The 18,161-nt window shown below is 43.6% G+C and overlaps 1 protein-coding gene across 2 annotated transcripts in view; it reads right to left on the bottom strand.

The window, feature by feature from the left end:
* The window catches only part of TOLLIP (toll interacting protein), a 58,177-nt gene extending 40,642 nt beyond the window's left edge, over positions 1 to 17,535 (bottom strand). For both annotated transcript variants that reach the window (XM_073347201.1, XM_073347200.1), the window contains exon 1: positions 17,399 to 17,535. In XM_073347201.1, the coding sequence (XP_073203302.1) occupies positions 17,399 to 17,431 (33 nt within the window). In that variant the 5' untranslated portion in view covers positions 17,432 to 17,535. The remainder of the gene's footprint in view (positions 1 to 17,398) is intronic.
* Between the last annotated feature and the right edge of the window lie 626 nt (positions 17,536 to 18,161).

Here is an 18,161-nt window from a genome sequence, read left to right on the forward strand (position 1 = left end):
CCCTATCAGTGTTGGGGCTGGCAGCTGCGGGTGTGGGTCTGACTGGGAGCTCTAGCTCTGGGGCAAAAAGTGTCACGGAGGTCAATGGAAGTCACTGGATTCTGTGACTTCCATGACATAATAATAACCTTAACCATGAACTGTAACAGCCCGTGAGCACACACATGGGGAAAGGTACTAACCCTTTAAAAAACAGGCTGGAGCCTACAGCTGCAGGCTAGGGATAACAGTAACAGGAAGCAGAACAAGGATGAGAAGTAGTGGGTGGCAGTTGCTCCCGAGGCATCTGGATACAAGTCTAACCTGATTCAGAGACTTAGGTGTGGACTGTCAGTATGGGACTATATCTGGGGCCTGAAGCCTTATAAAGATACATAGCATCTGGTTAGTGGGTGTCTGCTTCTCCTTGCCCCTGGGCTGTTCAATTGCAATCTACTGCTGCTCCACTTGAGCAAGTTATAGGTGGGGCACACCTGCAGTGTCACGCCAAGCCAAAAGGGGTTGCTCAGGTCCTGACCACACCTTTAAGTAGCCCTATTTTTTTAAAATAAAAAGATTTCTATATCAGCAATCCCTCTGTGATGGGTTGCATCACAGAAACCCCCTTGGGGTTGCCAACTGATGTGCCAAGACTACTTCTGCCCTTGCTTTCCCTGCCCTCCCAGCTTGGGACTTCAGTGCCCTGCCTGGTTTGAGCCAGACCTGCTAGCCTGCTGCAAACCCAGACTCAGGTCTGAACTATGTCCCCTAACAGCTGTAGGCTTAATTGAAAGCAGCTTAAGAAGCGTTCCTGTCTTTAACACTCAGATGCTCAACTCCCAATGGGATCCAAACCCCAAATAAATCCGTTTTACCCTGTATAAAGCTTATACAGAGTAAATTCATAAATTGTTCACCCTCTATAACACTGATAGAGAGATATGCACAGCTGTTTGCCCCCCACGTATTAATATACTCTGGGTTAATAAGTAAAAAGTGATTTCATTAAATACCGAAAGTAGGATGTAAGTGGTTCCAAGTAGTAACAGACAGAAAAAAGTAAATTACCAACCAAAATAAAATAGAACACGCAAGTCTATGTCTAATACAGTAAGAAAACTGAATACAGATAAAAACCTCACCCTCAGAGGAATTCCAGTAAGCTTCCTTTTACAGACTAGTCTCCTTCTAGTCTGGGTCCAGCAATCCCTCACACCCCCTGTAGTTACTGTCCTTTGTTCCAGTTTCTTTCAGGTATCCTTGGGGGTGGAGAGGCTCTCTCTTGAGCCAGCTGAAGACCAAATGGAGGTGTCTCCCAGGGGTTTAAATAGACTCTCTCTTGTGGGTGGAGACCCCCTCCTCTGCAAAGTCCAGCTCCAAGATGGAGTTTTGGAGTCCCATGGGCAAGTCACATGTCCATGCATGACTCAGTTTTTACAAGCAACAGCCATTGTCCACATGCTACCTTGAATGTCCTCATGTAGACTTCTTATGTGGATTGGAGCCTTCCAAGCGTTAAGTGCTTCTTGATTGGGCACTTAATTCCCTTCTAAAGAAGCTGACCAAATGCCTTACTAAGGCTATTTAAAACCAAACAAGTATACTGCCAATATTCATAACTTCGAATACAAGAATGACACATGCATGCAAATAGGATGAATATATTCAGTAGATCATAACCTTTACATAGATGTGTTACATGGCATATGTCATATATACAGTCAAACATTAACATAAAGCCTTATGGGGTGCACCGTCACACCCTCGATTCGAGGATCATCTCTGTGACAGATTTACATATGGGTCCTGAGATGACTCAGGAGTCCAATCCTGGAACCACATCAGTTTTCTTGAGATACTAAAAAGACTCACAGAAAGTGTGTTTCCTCTGACCATGGTTGAGTTGAGAGTATGACGACTTGTTTTGGGAGGCAAGAGTCTGGCATCCGCACACAATGTCCAACCCAACAGAGTTGCTGCATGAGAATCATTGTTTCAATGCTGGTGACATTGTCTTCAGGGAGGATGCTGGAATTAGTGCAACAATCTTCCCACCTGATGCAAAGGATATTCCGGAGGCATCGTGGGTGGTACCTCTCCAGACTCTTGAGGTGCTGTCAATAGGCCACCCAGGTTTCGTATCCATAAAGGAGTGTAGGAAAACAGGGTTCAGAAGGAAGAGTTACATTTTGAGGTATCTGTGCCACGACCATTGTTTTTAAAGATGACTTGCAGAGAAATAACTTCACCACAGCATTCAGTGACCCTGTACAGTCTAAGGAGGCATTTCACTATTAAGTTTGTCAAATGCCCCTAAGGGTACATCTAAGCTACAATCTACAGCTCAAGTAGGCATACCCACACTAGCCTTAATCTAGCTAGTACACTAAAAACAGCGTGGAGACAAAGCATTGTGGACTGGCAATGGAGTATGCATCCACGTTCCCCAGGCAGGCTTGTGAAACCAATGCTGAAGCTTGTGATGCTTACTGTGTAGACATACCTTCATGGTCTCTAAGTGCTTCCTACTTGCTCTGTACCTGGGAGCTATTATTTTGGGCCCTGCAATGGAAGCAATAGTCCAAATGCTTTCCTGAAGAGTGGGCCCCAATAAAGGCGACAAACTATTGTCCCTGGAATTCTTTCCCTCTCCAATGCCAAATACACAAATATTTTAGCTGGCTGAAAACAAACAAATGCAGTGAAAACCCTCCTAGAAGGGGGTGAAACAAAATCTGAAGTTAAAATCATTGTTCAAAAAGAAAAAAACAATCAGCCTAAAAAAACCACAAGCTAACATCAACTCAACGCTTTCCTGCTGAAAGGTGAGTTGCAACCAAAAAAACCACACCCACACACAAAAACAACCAACTCATAGCTCAGACAGGATTATTCACCTCCTGGTATTGAGAAGGCTTACTTCAATCCCACTACAAAACAAAACAGCAAATTTACAGTCTCCGAGAAACGTGTTTGTTGGTGTGGAATGAAACTTTCCGCACTGTCCAGACCTTCCATTTCTAGCAATCCCCCTTGACGCATGACCAGAAAGGGTTAGGCATCCCACAGGATAAATGACTCAAATTCAACCCTTCAAGACATGGGAGAGATAATGTTTGTGTATTTACATATATATTGGTAGACAACAATGTAATCAAACAGTCCCTGTCTATACTGTATTCTGTTAATTCAGAGAGCAAAAGGACATCTTAACATTTAAATGAACTGTAAACATAGGATATCACTGTATTCATCTCTTGGAAATGTATAGCAATTTAACAGGCAATTGCCTTATGTTAATCTGTATGGATAATCACCAGTGATGCCTAGAAAATGGGCGCACTTCAAGGTCCCCAGGAGTGCCTATTATTCGCCTAAGGATTCTGACCTGTCAAGGAAGGCCTGAAGTTGTATAAAAAATGGCTTGGGTCCTGCTCCTGTCATATCAGATCTGCTTGAGGCTTCATGCAGGGAAAGCCTAAGCCATAAGGCCTGAGATCCCAGTCCTGACTGGACCATTCTCTATATAAACACTGGACTGTAACCTATGAACTATTTCTGAAAGAACTCTTTGCCTCTACAAAGCTCACCATCTCTGCTATGAATCTGAACCTCAAGAATTGTGCTCGTGTCTGTATGTATACTGATCTCTTAACCAATTCTCCTTCTTTTTTTAAAACATTTTAGTTAACAAGAATTGGCTGTAAGCGTGTATTTGGGTAAGATATGGAATATTCATTAACGTGTCTGATCCTTTGGGATTGGTAGAACATTTTTTATATGATGAATAAGATTTTTATTAATCCTCCTATTCTTCTTAGGTGTCTAGGTGGAGGCCTGAGGCTGGGTTACTTTAAGGGAACTGTGTTGTTGGCTTCTGGGTAACCAGTAAGTTATTACAAGAAGCTCTTTTGTGCTGATTTGGTAAATCTAAGTATTGGAATATCCACCAGTTTGGGGGATTGTCTGCCCCATTCTTTGCAGTTCACCCTAATTGAGTAACCTCAGTTGGCTCCCCTGGGACACCTGTCACACCCCCACCAGCCAATTTCCTTCTCCTTAAGTATGTTCCAGAACCTCCAACAAACTCCAGCTGTACTAGACTTGAAGGGTCCAAGCCCATGTTAAGCTGGGACTAGGACTGAGCCCTATTGCTTTCCTGTGCGCACTCAAGTCCCAGAAGTCCTCCGGATGTATTCCAGACTTCCTTACAGCAATTTCCTTAGTCCTCTCTATGCTGACAATTTGTGTTGCAGTCTATTGCATTCTGTTGCTAACGGAAGCCACACCTCTCTCTGCCAACAGGAGCTGCTCGGATCACTGTTAACCCACTGTCTGCTAAACGCTGGTTTCCAAGCACACTACCAGAAAGCCTGCAAGGTTTTCAATGGAGACTGATAAGAAGCTTTTTGCAAAGAAAACGGCTTCCTGATCACAAGAGCGGAACCAAATTTTGGTGCCCAGGCATCCCTGCACAGGCAGTCCCAAGGGCAGCCACTTGGTCCCTGCTCTGCTCTCTGGTGCCCCTTGGCCTGCCTGGGGCTGCATGCTCTGTCAGGACAGTGAGTAGGAGCCAACCCAAATAACTTCCCACAGCTTCCTGCTGCTCCTGCTCCTCCTTGCTTCTGTGCAGAGTTTGCCTAGAACAGGGAGCAAAGCTGACTGGCAGGAGGAAGCTCATGGCTGCCAGGATGTTGGGGGGGTCATCCCTCTCCCGGCCACACTGAGCTGGGAGTTCTGCTACTCCCCTTCCCTGCAGGGCAACCGCTCCGGTGCCACTCTGCTCTCTGTTCCTGGGCCCCATCTACCCTCCTTGGGGCTAGGGTTACCACCTTTGAAATGCAAAAAGGCACCCCCCTGCCACAAGACAAGCCCCCCCCCCCACAACCTCAAGGCAACTCCACAACCCCCCCCCTCAACAGCCACTTATAGTATCTAAAGAGATAACACATATAGATAAGACTGATAACATCTCATTCTCCTCACTCTTGCTTGACTCAAACCCTCTCTTTTACATATGTGCAGTGCACTTGACTGTTGGTGAGCATACAGCTGCTGTATTTTCAACAATTTTGATCTCTTAAACTGCAGAAGTGGGAACACTGCAGCATCTTTGCCTGGATACAGAAATTTTTAACAGTGTATCCTGATAATGCAAATCTTTAAACCCACATAAAAAAACAGCAGATTAAATTATTTTTCTGGCAACTGGTGAATTCGTACAAAAAAATGGGCAGGCCGGGCAAATATTGGCCAGGTGGTAACCCTAACTTGAGGTTACATGCACTGTGAGGACAGTGAGTGGGAGTCCGTCCCAAAACTCCCCCCTCCCCCACCTCCTGGGGATTCCTTATCCCTGCTTCTGCCAGTGCAGCAGCTGCAGGGATAAAGGATCCCTGGGGGTACCGGGGGATGCACTTGACTGCTTTGCAGCCAGCAGCAGCCAGATTGGGTCTGGGTGTTTCCTCCGAAACCTACAATTTATGTCATTCTTCAAAACAAAGAAAAAATAAATTAAAAAACAACCAAAACAAAAAACACCTTCATTGATCATTTTAAAAATTACAAATTGCAAAGTTTCATTTTAATAGTTTGATGGCCCTGGAGACAGACATTCTAATTATCTCCAGAGCAGGTGCACATGGGTATTTTCCTGGCGATGTGACTCAGCCTTGATATGGAGAACCCATTTCTCAGATTGGATGGTAGTTCGGTATAAAGCCTTCTCAAATTGCAGTCATTCTACTCAAACAGCCACCAAAAGAGCTAATTATGCATCTTATGTACTCATGTGCTCCTTATGGGCACCTGAGTTCCATCAATGGCACTGTCACAGTTAGGAAACAGGGTGGGCAGGAGAGTTTTCCCACAGTGCAACACAGTCATAGGGCTAAAGTTTAGACACTGAGGAGTTGGGGGCTTAGGAACTCCGGACAGAATTACTTGGACTCAGGTCTGTGCACTGCAGTGTGGATATCAGAACCCTAGGTTTGAGCACAGGTCAGAAAATCCTTAACCTAGGTTTCAAATGCAATGTAGATGCTCAAGCTCAAGCTGACTCAAGTCCCACTAACCCTAGGCTTGAGGTATGTCTACGCAGCAATGTAAGAGGGAATTGAATCCATACCACTCTGTCCTATGCACTCGAAACTTCCCTACTATACCACCACTAGTGCCAAATGGCTTGCCAGTCAACTTTCCTGGTCAGCAAGCCCTAACAAGGGCTCCAGCTAGCCCCACAGAAATATATAGGGCTGTCATACTAAAGCTACTAGTACAGAACTAATATGATTACAGTTCCTTTAAAGAAAGAGATTTGCCTTATCCTATGTCATGTATAAGTCTACTTTTATTAACATTAGCCTGATTTTAGAAAGCAAGACATACACTGCAGGTAAATTAGCAATAATCCATATTTACTATTCAGACATGGTAACAAACAAATATTCTTAACGCTCAAACACCAATGTAAAATCTGTTCCCATTACTCACCTCTCAGTCCAGCTTTCAATATAAAACATAAGAACGGCCATACTGGGTCAGACCAAAGGTCCACCTAGCCCAGTATCCTGTCTTCCAACAGTGGCCAGTGCCAGGTGCCCCAGAGGCAAGGAACAGAACAGATAATCATCAAGTGATCCATCCCCTGTCACCCATTCCCAGTTTCTGGCAAACAGAGGCTAGGGACACCATCCCTGTCCATCCTGGCTTAATAGCCATTGATGTACCTATCGTCCATGAACTTACCTACTTCTTTTTTGAATCCTGTCATAGTCTTGGCCTTCACAACATCCTCTGGCAAGGAGTTCCATAGGCTGACTGTGCATTGTGTGAAAAAATATTTGTTTGTTTTAAATCTGCTGCCTATTAATTTCATTTGGTGACTCCTAGTTCTTGTGTTATGAACTAGGAGACCACCACCTTTGAAAATACCCAGCTGTACAGTCCAAAAAATTTCTCCCATCACTATGCAACAGGGAAAGATGGAATTTATCATAAATCATTAGATCAAGCTAGCTCTTTGGTTTTAAGGTGGGGTTAATATAAACGGATTCCATTAAAAAGGAGTCAGTGCTACAGGGCGCGAACTGAAAATCTTTCACCACAACTCAGATTAGTCTCTATGTAACATGACAGTTGCCCTCAGTGCCAGCTCATCAAGCCAGATATATTTTTTTATTATTTCATATTTCCTAGCAACTAGAACAAGCTACCAAAGAAACTGAAGACCTATAGCCTTAAAATATTCTGGCTGATGTAGAAAAACTGCACTAGTGCTGGGTTTCACCTGTTCTCAATTTGCAGTAAGTACTGTTTTAGGCCAGATCAGGATCTGGAACTTTTGCCTCTACAGAAAAGTCAGGAGTATGTGTGTGATTTTTTGTAACATTTCTATGCTGGCAAAAGCCCTAGTGTAGACTCAGTATAAGAGTGCTTTTGTCAGTATAGCTTGTTTGGCTAGCAAAAAAGGATAAGCTATACCAGCAAAAGCACCCATCTGCTTGTATAAACTGTATCTACACGAGGAGGGTTTTGCTAGAATACTATATTGGACTGATATATGTATACTGGCAAAACATTTAACTATAGAACTAGGCCTCAGTACCTGCTTGCACAGCACTCAGCATAGTAAATTCCCCAATCCTGAGCGATGGCTCTGGGTGCTACAGCGATACACACAATCAATAATGGAAAGCAGGTGGTACAGTCGTTTGAAAGGACTGACATTAATTCCTAGACAAAAAACTATATTAAAATAGATTTATAGTTAAGAGTGTCAGTAAAATAATACAGTATAGAAATACTGCAGTTATCCCCAAGCCAGACATTATAAACCTATGGAACTCAAAGTTCAGATTTCTTTTAAGTTTTACCTTAACATGTTACAGTAGGGAAATGCAGAGTTGGCGCATCGAACATCCTTAAGTGTGCCTTGTAGTAACACCATGCAGTACCATGGTTAGGCTTAAGTCATTTTAGTGTCTGAGGTCCCAAATTAGATTAAACTGATTAAAAAAACACTTTAGATTTTCTTGCCATCCCCCCAACAGTGTCACTACAAGGCACAATTCAGGTTGCTCATGTGCTTTAGAAGAGTAGTGTGGGTAGGCTTGAAAACACTTAGAAATATACTGTATCCTTCTCTTCTCCTACCCCATGCCAATCCAGAACCAAGACCAGTCCCTGAAAACAAAGACCTTTGCTGCTGCTGCTGCTGTTCTAGTCTGGGCAGAAAATCCCCACTACCCTCTTGGTCAGCTGTTCCTGCTATATACTGGGAAGCCCTGGCCAGAAGTGGGCTTCCCCTGTCCCCACTGTGTGGGGAGGCTGGGAAACCTGAGGCCTCTCTCCCCACCTCTGGCTCCTGGGACACAAGAGGGGGAAAAGTTATAAGTATCCCTGTAAACCCTCACCTGTGAAGTTACCAAAACAGCAGACCCCATAATAATCTCCATTTTTAAGTCTTACTCCTTCCATTTGTAAAAAAACCAAGATGTTTTGATTTCATCTTTTAACCTATGCTGTTTAAGAGATGCTGTAACATCCAGCACACTCCATGTTTCACCAGCAAGCTGTTGACTACAAAATCCTCTCTGTTGTCCGCTTGGCACTGACTTGCACATTGTCTGTGTCCATCCCAATTTGTTGGGGTTTATACAAAGCTGGTCTTTGAGCCAATCATTTGCAGAGTGCATTTGTTTCCCACAATGAAAATCCACAGTTGGAGTGCTGTCCATGTTGTGCTTTGAAACCAGTTCCCAAATAGGATGCACAATATGGAGTACAAGCCAGAGAACAGTAACGGAAGTTGAGAGGAACTGGAAAAGCTTTCAAACACTGAACACCTACAGTTTTCATTTCTAGATTAAAAATATTGAGCAAAGAAAATTCATATGTACAGAGATTAATTTAAGTAGTACATCTTACCAACTTTATTTTTATAAAATTGAGCTGATCAGTAGAGTGAATTTGTCTGTTTGAAAAATGGTATTAGTAAAGAACAGTCATGAATTTGGATTTTCTTGCACTTCAAAATCTATTTTAATGAGTCAACCAAATTCCTGAACATTTACATTCTACTAAACATACTTTCATATTTCAATTGGATATGATTTTCTTCATTAAGCATATGTAGTATTGCTGGCTGAAAAATTGATGGCATATTTCCATTTCAAAGCTGGCTACAGACAAAGAATGGTAGGTGAAGCAACTATTATGTATTGAGAGGTCAATTCTGAAACCTGGATACCTTAAATGCCCATTTGGGTGTCCTTTTAAGTGTCTATGGATTCTTTCAGTAGCAAAATCGGGGATTTGGGCACTCAACCTTGAAAACTGGATCTAAAACCTGCAATGTACTTTGGGAGTTTCTTATTTGAGGCCTATGCTACATAAATTAACAGAAGCATTATACCTTTGAAATGTTGTCACAGTTGGAAAAAACAGCCTTCTAATTACTCATGTGAGAACCTTGCCCCTGGGGCTCCGCACGCCCACTCAAAACTATGTGCATTCAGCAATCTGCTTAGACCCATTTTACCTAATTCAATAAACTGTTTATTTATCATGCAGGAGCCTTCTTTTAAAGGACAGACATTCTGATCATAGTTATTTCAACACTATGGTTGAGATTTAAACACACAGTTTAGAAAAAGGAAGATTTACTTATTAGTAACTAGAGTTCAGAATATATTGGTCTCTGTAGAGACCCACTAACCTCCCTCTTCTCTTTTTCATCAGTCTTTAAAAACAGATTTCAAAAAGCTTCTGATAAGTGTGATACAGTTAATATATCCCAAAATGATTGTGGTTGCAATCATTAAGGAAAATCAAGTTATTCTGATATCTAAAGTCATAACACAATTCAGTAGCACATTTACACCTACAAGGCTAAAGCATTTTAACCATGTCAGGGCAGTGACTTTTGTAACAAGGTCTCAAGACATGGTACAGATAGGGCCACCAACTGTTCACACTTCAGTATTTTAGTAACAGGAGAAAAACAAAGTTCCAAGGCAAAGAGTGGTGCAACATGACTAATAAATTTCTTAAAGGTGGTGTAGGAAGATAAATGCTTGCCATGCAGCTTCTCTCAAGCTCAGTCTGTTTTGGTTTTGAATTGTTTATTTTTAAGAAAAAGGTAGCATACAGGTATTTAACATAAAATAAATATTTGCCAAGCATGGGAAAAACCAAGTGTTTCAATGTTCTCTATAAATATCTGTATTCTGTAAAAATCAAATTTCAAAACAGGAAAGGTTCTAACCTTTCAAAGTTCCAAGTACCTGCAGCTACTGGTATTCAGAAGGAACCAGCATCATACAGTACTGTTTCAGGGTTACAGATAGTGACTGAATCCAAACTGAATTCTGTTGTAAGTTGTGCAAGCTTTATACCTTAGTTTCTAAACAATATGATAATATATTTTACTTGTTCCTGCTGTAACTACCTAATAAGGATGTTGAAAGTCTTAATTCATTTGATATTTCAAAATTCTTTGCAAACATGAAAGAGTCTAGAGAAGTGTCAAGTATTATAGCTGTAGCACAAAAAACAGCTCTGCTATGGTTAAGGTTGAGGATAGCTAACTGTTTAGAGCTCATAGAACAGCCGAGCCTTAAAATCTGTACAACTAATCAGACTTGAAATTTGGTGCTCCCAAATTGGAGGATAAATAAAATAGTTGTTCTTGAATGTGTGTGCGCGTGCGCTCAGTTAAAAATAAAACCAGAGCTCAAATCATAGCAAGGTCTAAAATGTTTAAGCATTACTCCAGTGGAGTGCATGGCATCCACCAGCACTTTGGGGGAAAAATCAAGATAAAATGTCACTTCAAAAAGAGTTTGCTGCTCTAGTTAGGCATGCACTAAACAGTTCTAAGGCTCACATGCCTTTTCATATGACTACTGGACTACATGGAGGATACAGGATTTTTAACCTTCAAAGCATCACACCAGCTGAATAGCTCAAGAGATAAGAAATAGTCCTCTGAACCAGACTCACCCTGCCACTGTCAACTGGAATCCCATCTTGGGCAAAATCTGGAAAAAAAGGCTGGAAGGCATATTCCTAAAGTCTGTTGAGGATGGGGAGTTATTTTAGAAGATTAGCAAGTATTTTGCTCACAATGTCCAACCTAAACCATTTTCCTAATGTCCAACCTAAACCTCCCTTGCTGCAATTTAAGCCCATTGCTTCTTGTCTTATCCTCAGAGGTTAAGAAATTTTTTTTTTCTTCCTCTGTCTTGTAACAACCTTTTATGTACTTGAAAAGGTATGTCCCCTCTCAGTCTTCTCTTTTCCAGACTAAAAAAACCCAATTTTGTCAGTCTCCCCTCATAGGCCATGTTTTCTAGACCTTTAATCATTTTTGTTGCTCTTCTCTGAACTCTCTCCAATTTGTCCACATCCTTTTTGAACGGTGGTGACCAGAACTAGGCACAATACTCCAGCTGAAGCCTAATCAGAGCAGAGTAGAGCAGAAGAATTACTTCTCGTGTCTTGCTTACAACACTCCTGCTAATACATCCCAGAACAACGTTCACTTTTTTTGCAACAGCGTTACACTGTTGATTCATATTTAGCTTGTGGTCCACTATGACCCCCAGATCCCTTTCTACAGTACTCCTTCCTAGGCAGTCATTTCCCATTTTGTATGACCATTTACTCCTACCAACAAGTTCTCCCCTCCCCCCCTTAAAGAAGCCATTAGAAAATTAAGTGGCCAAAACAAAAATCTTGTTAACATAAAGTTAAGGTTTCTGTGGGTAGGGCCCTACCAAACTCACAGCCCTGAAAAACGTGTCACGGACCATGAAATCTGGTCCCTTGTGTGCTTTTACCGTATACTATACAGAGTTCATGAGGGAGACCAATTTTTCTGAAATTGGGGGTCCTGACACCAAAGGGAGTTGCAAGGTTATTTTAGGACAGGAAGGGAGGGGGTTGCACTGTATTGCCACCCATACTTCTGTACTGCCTTCAGAACTGGGCAACCGGAGAGTAGCTGCTGTTGGCCAGGTGCCCAGCTCCGAAGGCAGTGCCCCGCCAGCAGCAGCGCCGAAGTAAGAGTGGCAATACCATACCATGCCCCCCTTACTTTCACGCTGTCTTTAGAGCTGGGCGGCCAGGGAGTGGCGGCTGCTGACTGAGGGCCCAGCTCTGCAGGCAGCAGCCCTGTCTTCAGAACTGGGCTCCTGGACAGCAGCCACCACTCTGCAGCTGCCCAGTTATGAAGGCAGTGCTGCAGCCAGCAGCAGCATAGAAGTAAAGGTAACAGTACCACAAACCCCTTACAATAATCTTGTGACCCACCCCAAACTCTTTTTTGGGTCAGGACTCCTGAAATTTAACAGCGTTGTAACCGTAGATTTAAATAGCTGAAATCATGAAATATAGAATTTTAAAAATCCTACGACCATGGAATTGACCAAAATGGACTGTGAATTTGGTAAGGCCCTATCTATGGGCCCTTCCACAGAGTTGAGTTCAGCAAAATTCAAAATATGTATTTCATCTTTTTCTGAAGTTTGAATTTTGCTGACCTCGACTCTCTGAAGGGCACTAGCTATCACCAGAAAACCTTAATTCTGCATTAACAAATTAGGTCTTGTTTGATTGGGCTTGCTTTTTTTGGCTATTTAGTTAGTATTATACGACAACTTTTCACATAAAGAAATATCCAGTCTACCTATTGCTGCTCTACATGTAGCCCATGCAAACTAATCATGACCTGAGAGTGCCTTGTATTGTTGGGGAAAAAGGATAAATGTCCTCACAAACCTCAGTTTAATTATTCCTATGAGAAAAAACAGCATTTTGCAGCTCTGGCACCTAGAATTCGCAGCTTTTGCCAACTTTGGGTCAACAGAAAAGGTCAAGCACTCTCAGCACAAATACAAGCTTGGGATGGAGGTGTTTTCAATAAAATATTCTGTAAAGGCACTAGTTAAAACTTATTGCCTTTATTTTACTTATGCTGAACAAACCACTTAATTATTTGGGCCATGAGATCAGAGACCAACTATATTCCGTAAGGCTTGTTTACGGACAAGGAAATGACTGATTTGATCAACTTGATATCTGCAGTCAGGATCTCAATCAAATCAGTCTTTTCAGCTATTTAGAAACAGATGACTGAGTCAGACATCATCTAGATCAGGTCCATTATATCTATGGCCTTGTCTACACTGCCACTTTACAGCACTGCAACTTTCTCACTCAAGGGTGAAAAAACACCCAAGCGCTGCAAGTTTCAGCACTGTAAAAGTGGGAGTGTAGACAGTGTACCAGCGCTGGGAGAGCTCTCTCCCAAAGCTGGTGCCGCGACTACACAGCCATGTTAAAGCACTGCGGTGACAGTGCTTTAGTATTGCTAGAGAAGACATCTCCAGACTGGCTTCATAGGGTAACAACTGCAGCTTTTGGATAGAATAAAGAAACCCACCAACCTTTTGATCAAAATCAAAACTACTATTCCAGTATCATGATCCATAAAAGATATGTTTTAGTGGTTTAAGCACTGGACACCATGATATCTGTGTTCTACTGTTCAGATACAGATGTACTTTGTGACCACGGACAAGACATTGAAACTCTATGCCTCGGTTTCCTCTTGTGGAAAATGTTGATGTATGAATAGGCTTCTAATTCACATCCAGATTTGCTTTAAAAAAGCATGGGCTTGTGAAAAATCACCCCGAAGCACAGCAAATTTGAGCACTTTAAAGCGCTAGTGTTGACAGGCCCTGGGTGTTGCGCGCTCCCAGCACTTGGAGCTATTCCCCTTGTGGAGGTGGATTACCAGAAGCGCTGGGACACCTCTCCCAGCACTCACGTGTGACCACACTCACACTTCAAAGCGCTGCCGTGGCAGAGCTTTGAAGTTTCTAGTGTAGACTTAGCCTCAGTGTCTGCGTGTGTGTGGAGGAGAGGTTGGGGGAGGAGGTGGCATGAGGGAACTGCTTATCCTGGGAATTTAAGTACTGATTGCACTGACAAGTTTTGAATTCTTCTACATCAGCACACACATCAATAAACCTTCTTCCTTTCCTCCAAATTTTTTTTTGCTTAACAGACAATGCTTCTGGATGTAACAGAAATCCTTTGAGTGAATCAGGGTAGCTTTCTGAAAGCATTTTTCTTCAGTAAATGAGCACTCAGTAGCATTTTCTACATCACTTTGCACATTTTCTGTGATAACAGTGTACCACAGAGACCACCACCATATCACAACTGTGACTCAAAAGCAAGTAACATTTACAGCTTCAACCATATTTTTATGAAAAATTATTAAGTGCATGGAGGCATTGTAAGCTTCCACTCATTTCTAGCTAGAAATTTTGAGATCTGAATTTACTGCAGAACTCAAAGCTTGATCCTTGACCAAGCAGCAGCAGGATATCTAGAGGACATTTGCCATCCCTGTACACTGGCATTTCAGGTTCAAGTATATCCCTTTGCAATACAGTTAAATTAGGGATTCCTCATACATTCCAGTAAGAGCGTGATAAGAGGATGGCAAGTCAAATGCTAATATTCAGAAAGAGCAGCACCTCTTTAGCAAGAGAGCTCTGAATGAAAAAATAGCTGGAAGATATATCTCATCATCAACTTGTTTGCCACTTTACTCAAAATTGACTGCAAAAAGGAACAATTTAAGGAATTATGAACTTCATATTTTCATCTCACAGATTTAACTTGGACAGAATATTTTTAGTAGCACCTTTCACATCAACCACACATGTTAAAGATGCAAGATACTGATCATACAATAGCTACAAAAAATACAGCTGCCATTAAAAATCAGCCATAGTTCACATATTAGAACTTATGTTGTTGTGAAAGGAAGAATATTGGTCAAGATACCAGGGTACGCAAAGAGCCAGGAATATTCCACCTGAACATTTGCTACTGATTGTCAGAAGAAACTTCAGTTTTTAATCATCCGATAAGCTAAATGACTGGGATTGTAACTTAATATGTACAAATGAGAGCTACAAATTGGGAAGCATGGACATAAAAGACTGGTGTCAGCAGGCAGTATATTCAATTCTATTATATGCTGCCAGGCATTCACACTTGAGAACCTTGGAACTCTTCCTGCTTGGGTAAACTAATACCACAAAGGTCACATTCTCCACAGCATAGGAGTGGATGGAACCTAATGTTCAGTGCTTTAGCACCCTTTAGTGGTTACTTACTTCCAGTACAGTTTTGGAAGAAGCTGTTTGCCCTTCAAGCTACAAGGAGAGAAATACAGAAATTGCATCTTTTGCTGTGGAAAGAGAATCAAAAAAGGGGAATTATGTATTCCAGTGACAGGGCAACCTTAGTAATCAACAGAGCCCATTTAATTATATATTGCAAGTCATTTCTCTGAAGGATGAGGATTACATTACATGGCTAAACCCAGAATGTTAAAACTGGGGAGGAAGGCATGAGCTCTTACCAGGGGTTCTCACACTTGCAAATAAAAAGTGATAGTTAAATAAAGTTTTACATAAGTCAGGCAAAAATCACAACACTGTGTTAAAGATACGTACAGAAAAGCCTAAATCAATACATAGCACTGAATTACAGGTAACTTACTGGGACATTATCAGCATAGTTTCTCCTTAAAATCATCTGAAATCCGGCAGACAAGTGCTATGTTATACATTTAGCACATTGATATAAACATTAAATATCAAGAACATAGGTAGATATGAAGTAACTTCTAGACTGACAAATGAACATCAGATATCAGCAAATAGCAAACACTGACTAAACATGTTTTATATTTCAGCCAGTTAATAACCAGAGATTAATACCATTTTCTATTAAGATCGAACAAGGTTTGTACAAAATATTGAGCAGTTGTTTTTGGCATCACAGCTATAACAAAATCTCTCTTTTAAAGAACTGTTACACGCTGTCATTTACTATTTTGGAAGTGACATTGCAATTTCATCTCTTTGCACACCAACAACTTTAAAAGATCATTCCATTTAAAAATCACTTGTTGATACCACCAAGTGACAGCAGAAAACTTATTGTATTTATATTTCCCCAACTTCAATCTCCTGCCCCCAAAAACCCAGCCTATAAGAGCTGCAGAGAAAAGACGTTCAAAATATCAAATTGAGATACCTTTAACTAGTAAGAGAAAATCTGTAACCTAAGGAGATACAATTGAATTTCATAATAAGGGGTAGGACGTAGGTCTCTAACCAAAAGAATCAGGGTTAAAAAAACCCTCCGCGTAAAGATTTTAGTTCTCACCAACAAAATAGAATTACGAAAACCCACTATATAAAGAAGAGTGGCCACTCAGAAACAGCTAATACAAATGGGATGATTCAAGAAAGAGCTAGGGAGATGCCCAAAGGATATCACCGTCATCAGATGAGAAAGGCAGCTATAGCTCTTTAAGTACAGCAATTTAATGGAATGACTCAGTCTTCTTGTCTCTCAGCATCTCTTACACAGATTCATTGTACTGTTTGGTCTCTGTATATTTTGGTTAAGTAATTTAAAATCCTCAATTAAAAATAAAATTTCAAAAATGAGTCTTCCCCAAGCTAGCCTGTGCTGCCACTGGACATAAAGTGCAGGAATGGGGTACAGAATTAAGGCATGTGTTACACCAGATGCAGTCACAGAGCATCGAGCAGCGGTGAGGCCCACTGGCAGCAGTAGACAGTGGCCCATTTCAACATGTCACCTGTGCACACACCTAGGAAGTGGCTGTTTCAAATCAAATCCAGGATGACCCTCATGCGCTGCCCTAAACTGGCCCATCATCACACAACTTTTGGTTGAAGTTTCACCTACCCCCGCCCCCCCTCCACACACACACCCTGCCGGTGTCACCCCTAAACAGCAGAGACAGACAGCTGCCCCCTAACGTCTCACTTCCCAGCAGCAGCAGGTTTCTCAGTTCGGGAGGAGAGCAGGGCAGACCCCGTGCACCCCTCTGCCCCCCCCACCCCCCACCCCGGGTCATTTTTTCGCCTCCCCTGCCTAACGGGCTATGCTGGGGGAAGAGGCGGAGGCCCCCCATCCCTGGTGTGCCACGCGGGGAGCGGATGATGGGCACAGAGCACCCAAAAGCCCTTCTCAAGGTGGGAAGAAGGGGCAGGCTCTCCCCGCCCCCCACCATGGGTGATGGCAATGGGGAGTCCCCGTGGGCCCTCCCCCACCCTTGGCCCCGGACGCTAGGGTATGAATGGCGGGGAGCCACCCTGCCCAAGGCCCGCTGGCCGGGCGGGCGGGCGGGCTCTGGCGAGAGGGCAGACGCCCGGCCCCCGGGGCTCACGTCCCTGGCGAGAGGGGACAGGGACCGGGGAAGAAGACACCCTGCCCCTGGGGCCCAGACCGTGGGGGGGGGACACACACCCTGCCCTCGCCCCCATGGCCCTGGGTAGCGGCTGCTCACCGGGCCCCGCTGGGTGCTGACGGTGGTCGCCATGGGGGGGGAACCCGCCTCTCTGCGCCCGAACAGGCCGCCGCTAACCCACCCTCTCAACCCAAGGCTCCGGCGTCAGCTGAGCGCAAGCCGAGCCCCCGCCCCGCTGACCCGGCACTGCGCATGCGTGGCACAACGGATTCCCCCGCTCCAAACCCCGCCCGCTTTGGCCGCTTCCAACAGCGAACCGCTAGGCAGGTAACACGCATGCGCCCTCTGGCGGTTCGTCACTGACCCCCACCACCTTTGGTCTCCAGCCTCGCGCATGCGGCAAGGGAGTTCGCGCCTTCATTTCCCCCTTCCCCGCCATAAGGTAATACGCATGCGCAACTCCGCTCGTTGTTCCCCCAATTGAGAAGGGGTGGGGGAGAGAAGCGGCCGCTTGGGTAGCGCATGCGCATATGATATGGCTGGGACAATGAGTTCGCGTGAAATGTCTCTCAAACGGCTATACTACGCCTGTGCAATAGAATGGGCCCGCCCCGCCCTCTGCAGGTGAGGGGCGCAGAGCCCGCCGGCACAGAGGAGGCGCTGCTCCAGCAGGAGGCGCTGTGCACCAGCGATGCGCCTTTGGGGCGGCGCTTGTGCCGGGCTTGTGACAGGGGGCTGGGCGGGGCTGGGCTGCAGGGACTCAGCCCCTGTTGTCAATGTCGCGACTGTGTAGCTACACCGAGCCACTGTTTTAGGTCGCTAAACTGCGACTTTTTATTGAAAGCTGGGGACTGTTCAATAG

Source organism: Lepidochelys kempii, chromosome 6 (genome assembly GCF_965140265.1).
Source record: "Lepidochelys kempii isolate rLepKem1 chromosome 6, rLepKem1.hap2, whole genome shotgun sequence".
In the NCBI taxonomy this organism is placed as follows: domain Eukaryota; kingdom Metazoa; phylum Chordata; order Testudines; family Cheloniidae; genus Lepidochelys; species Lepidochelys kempii.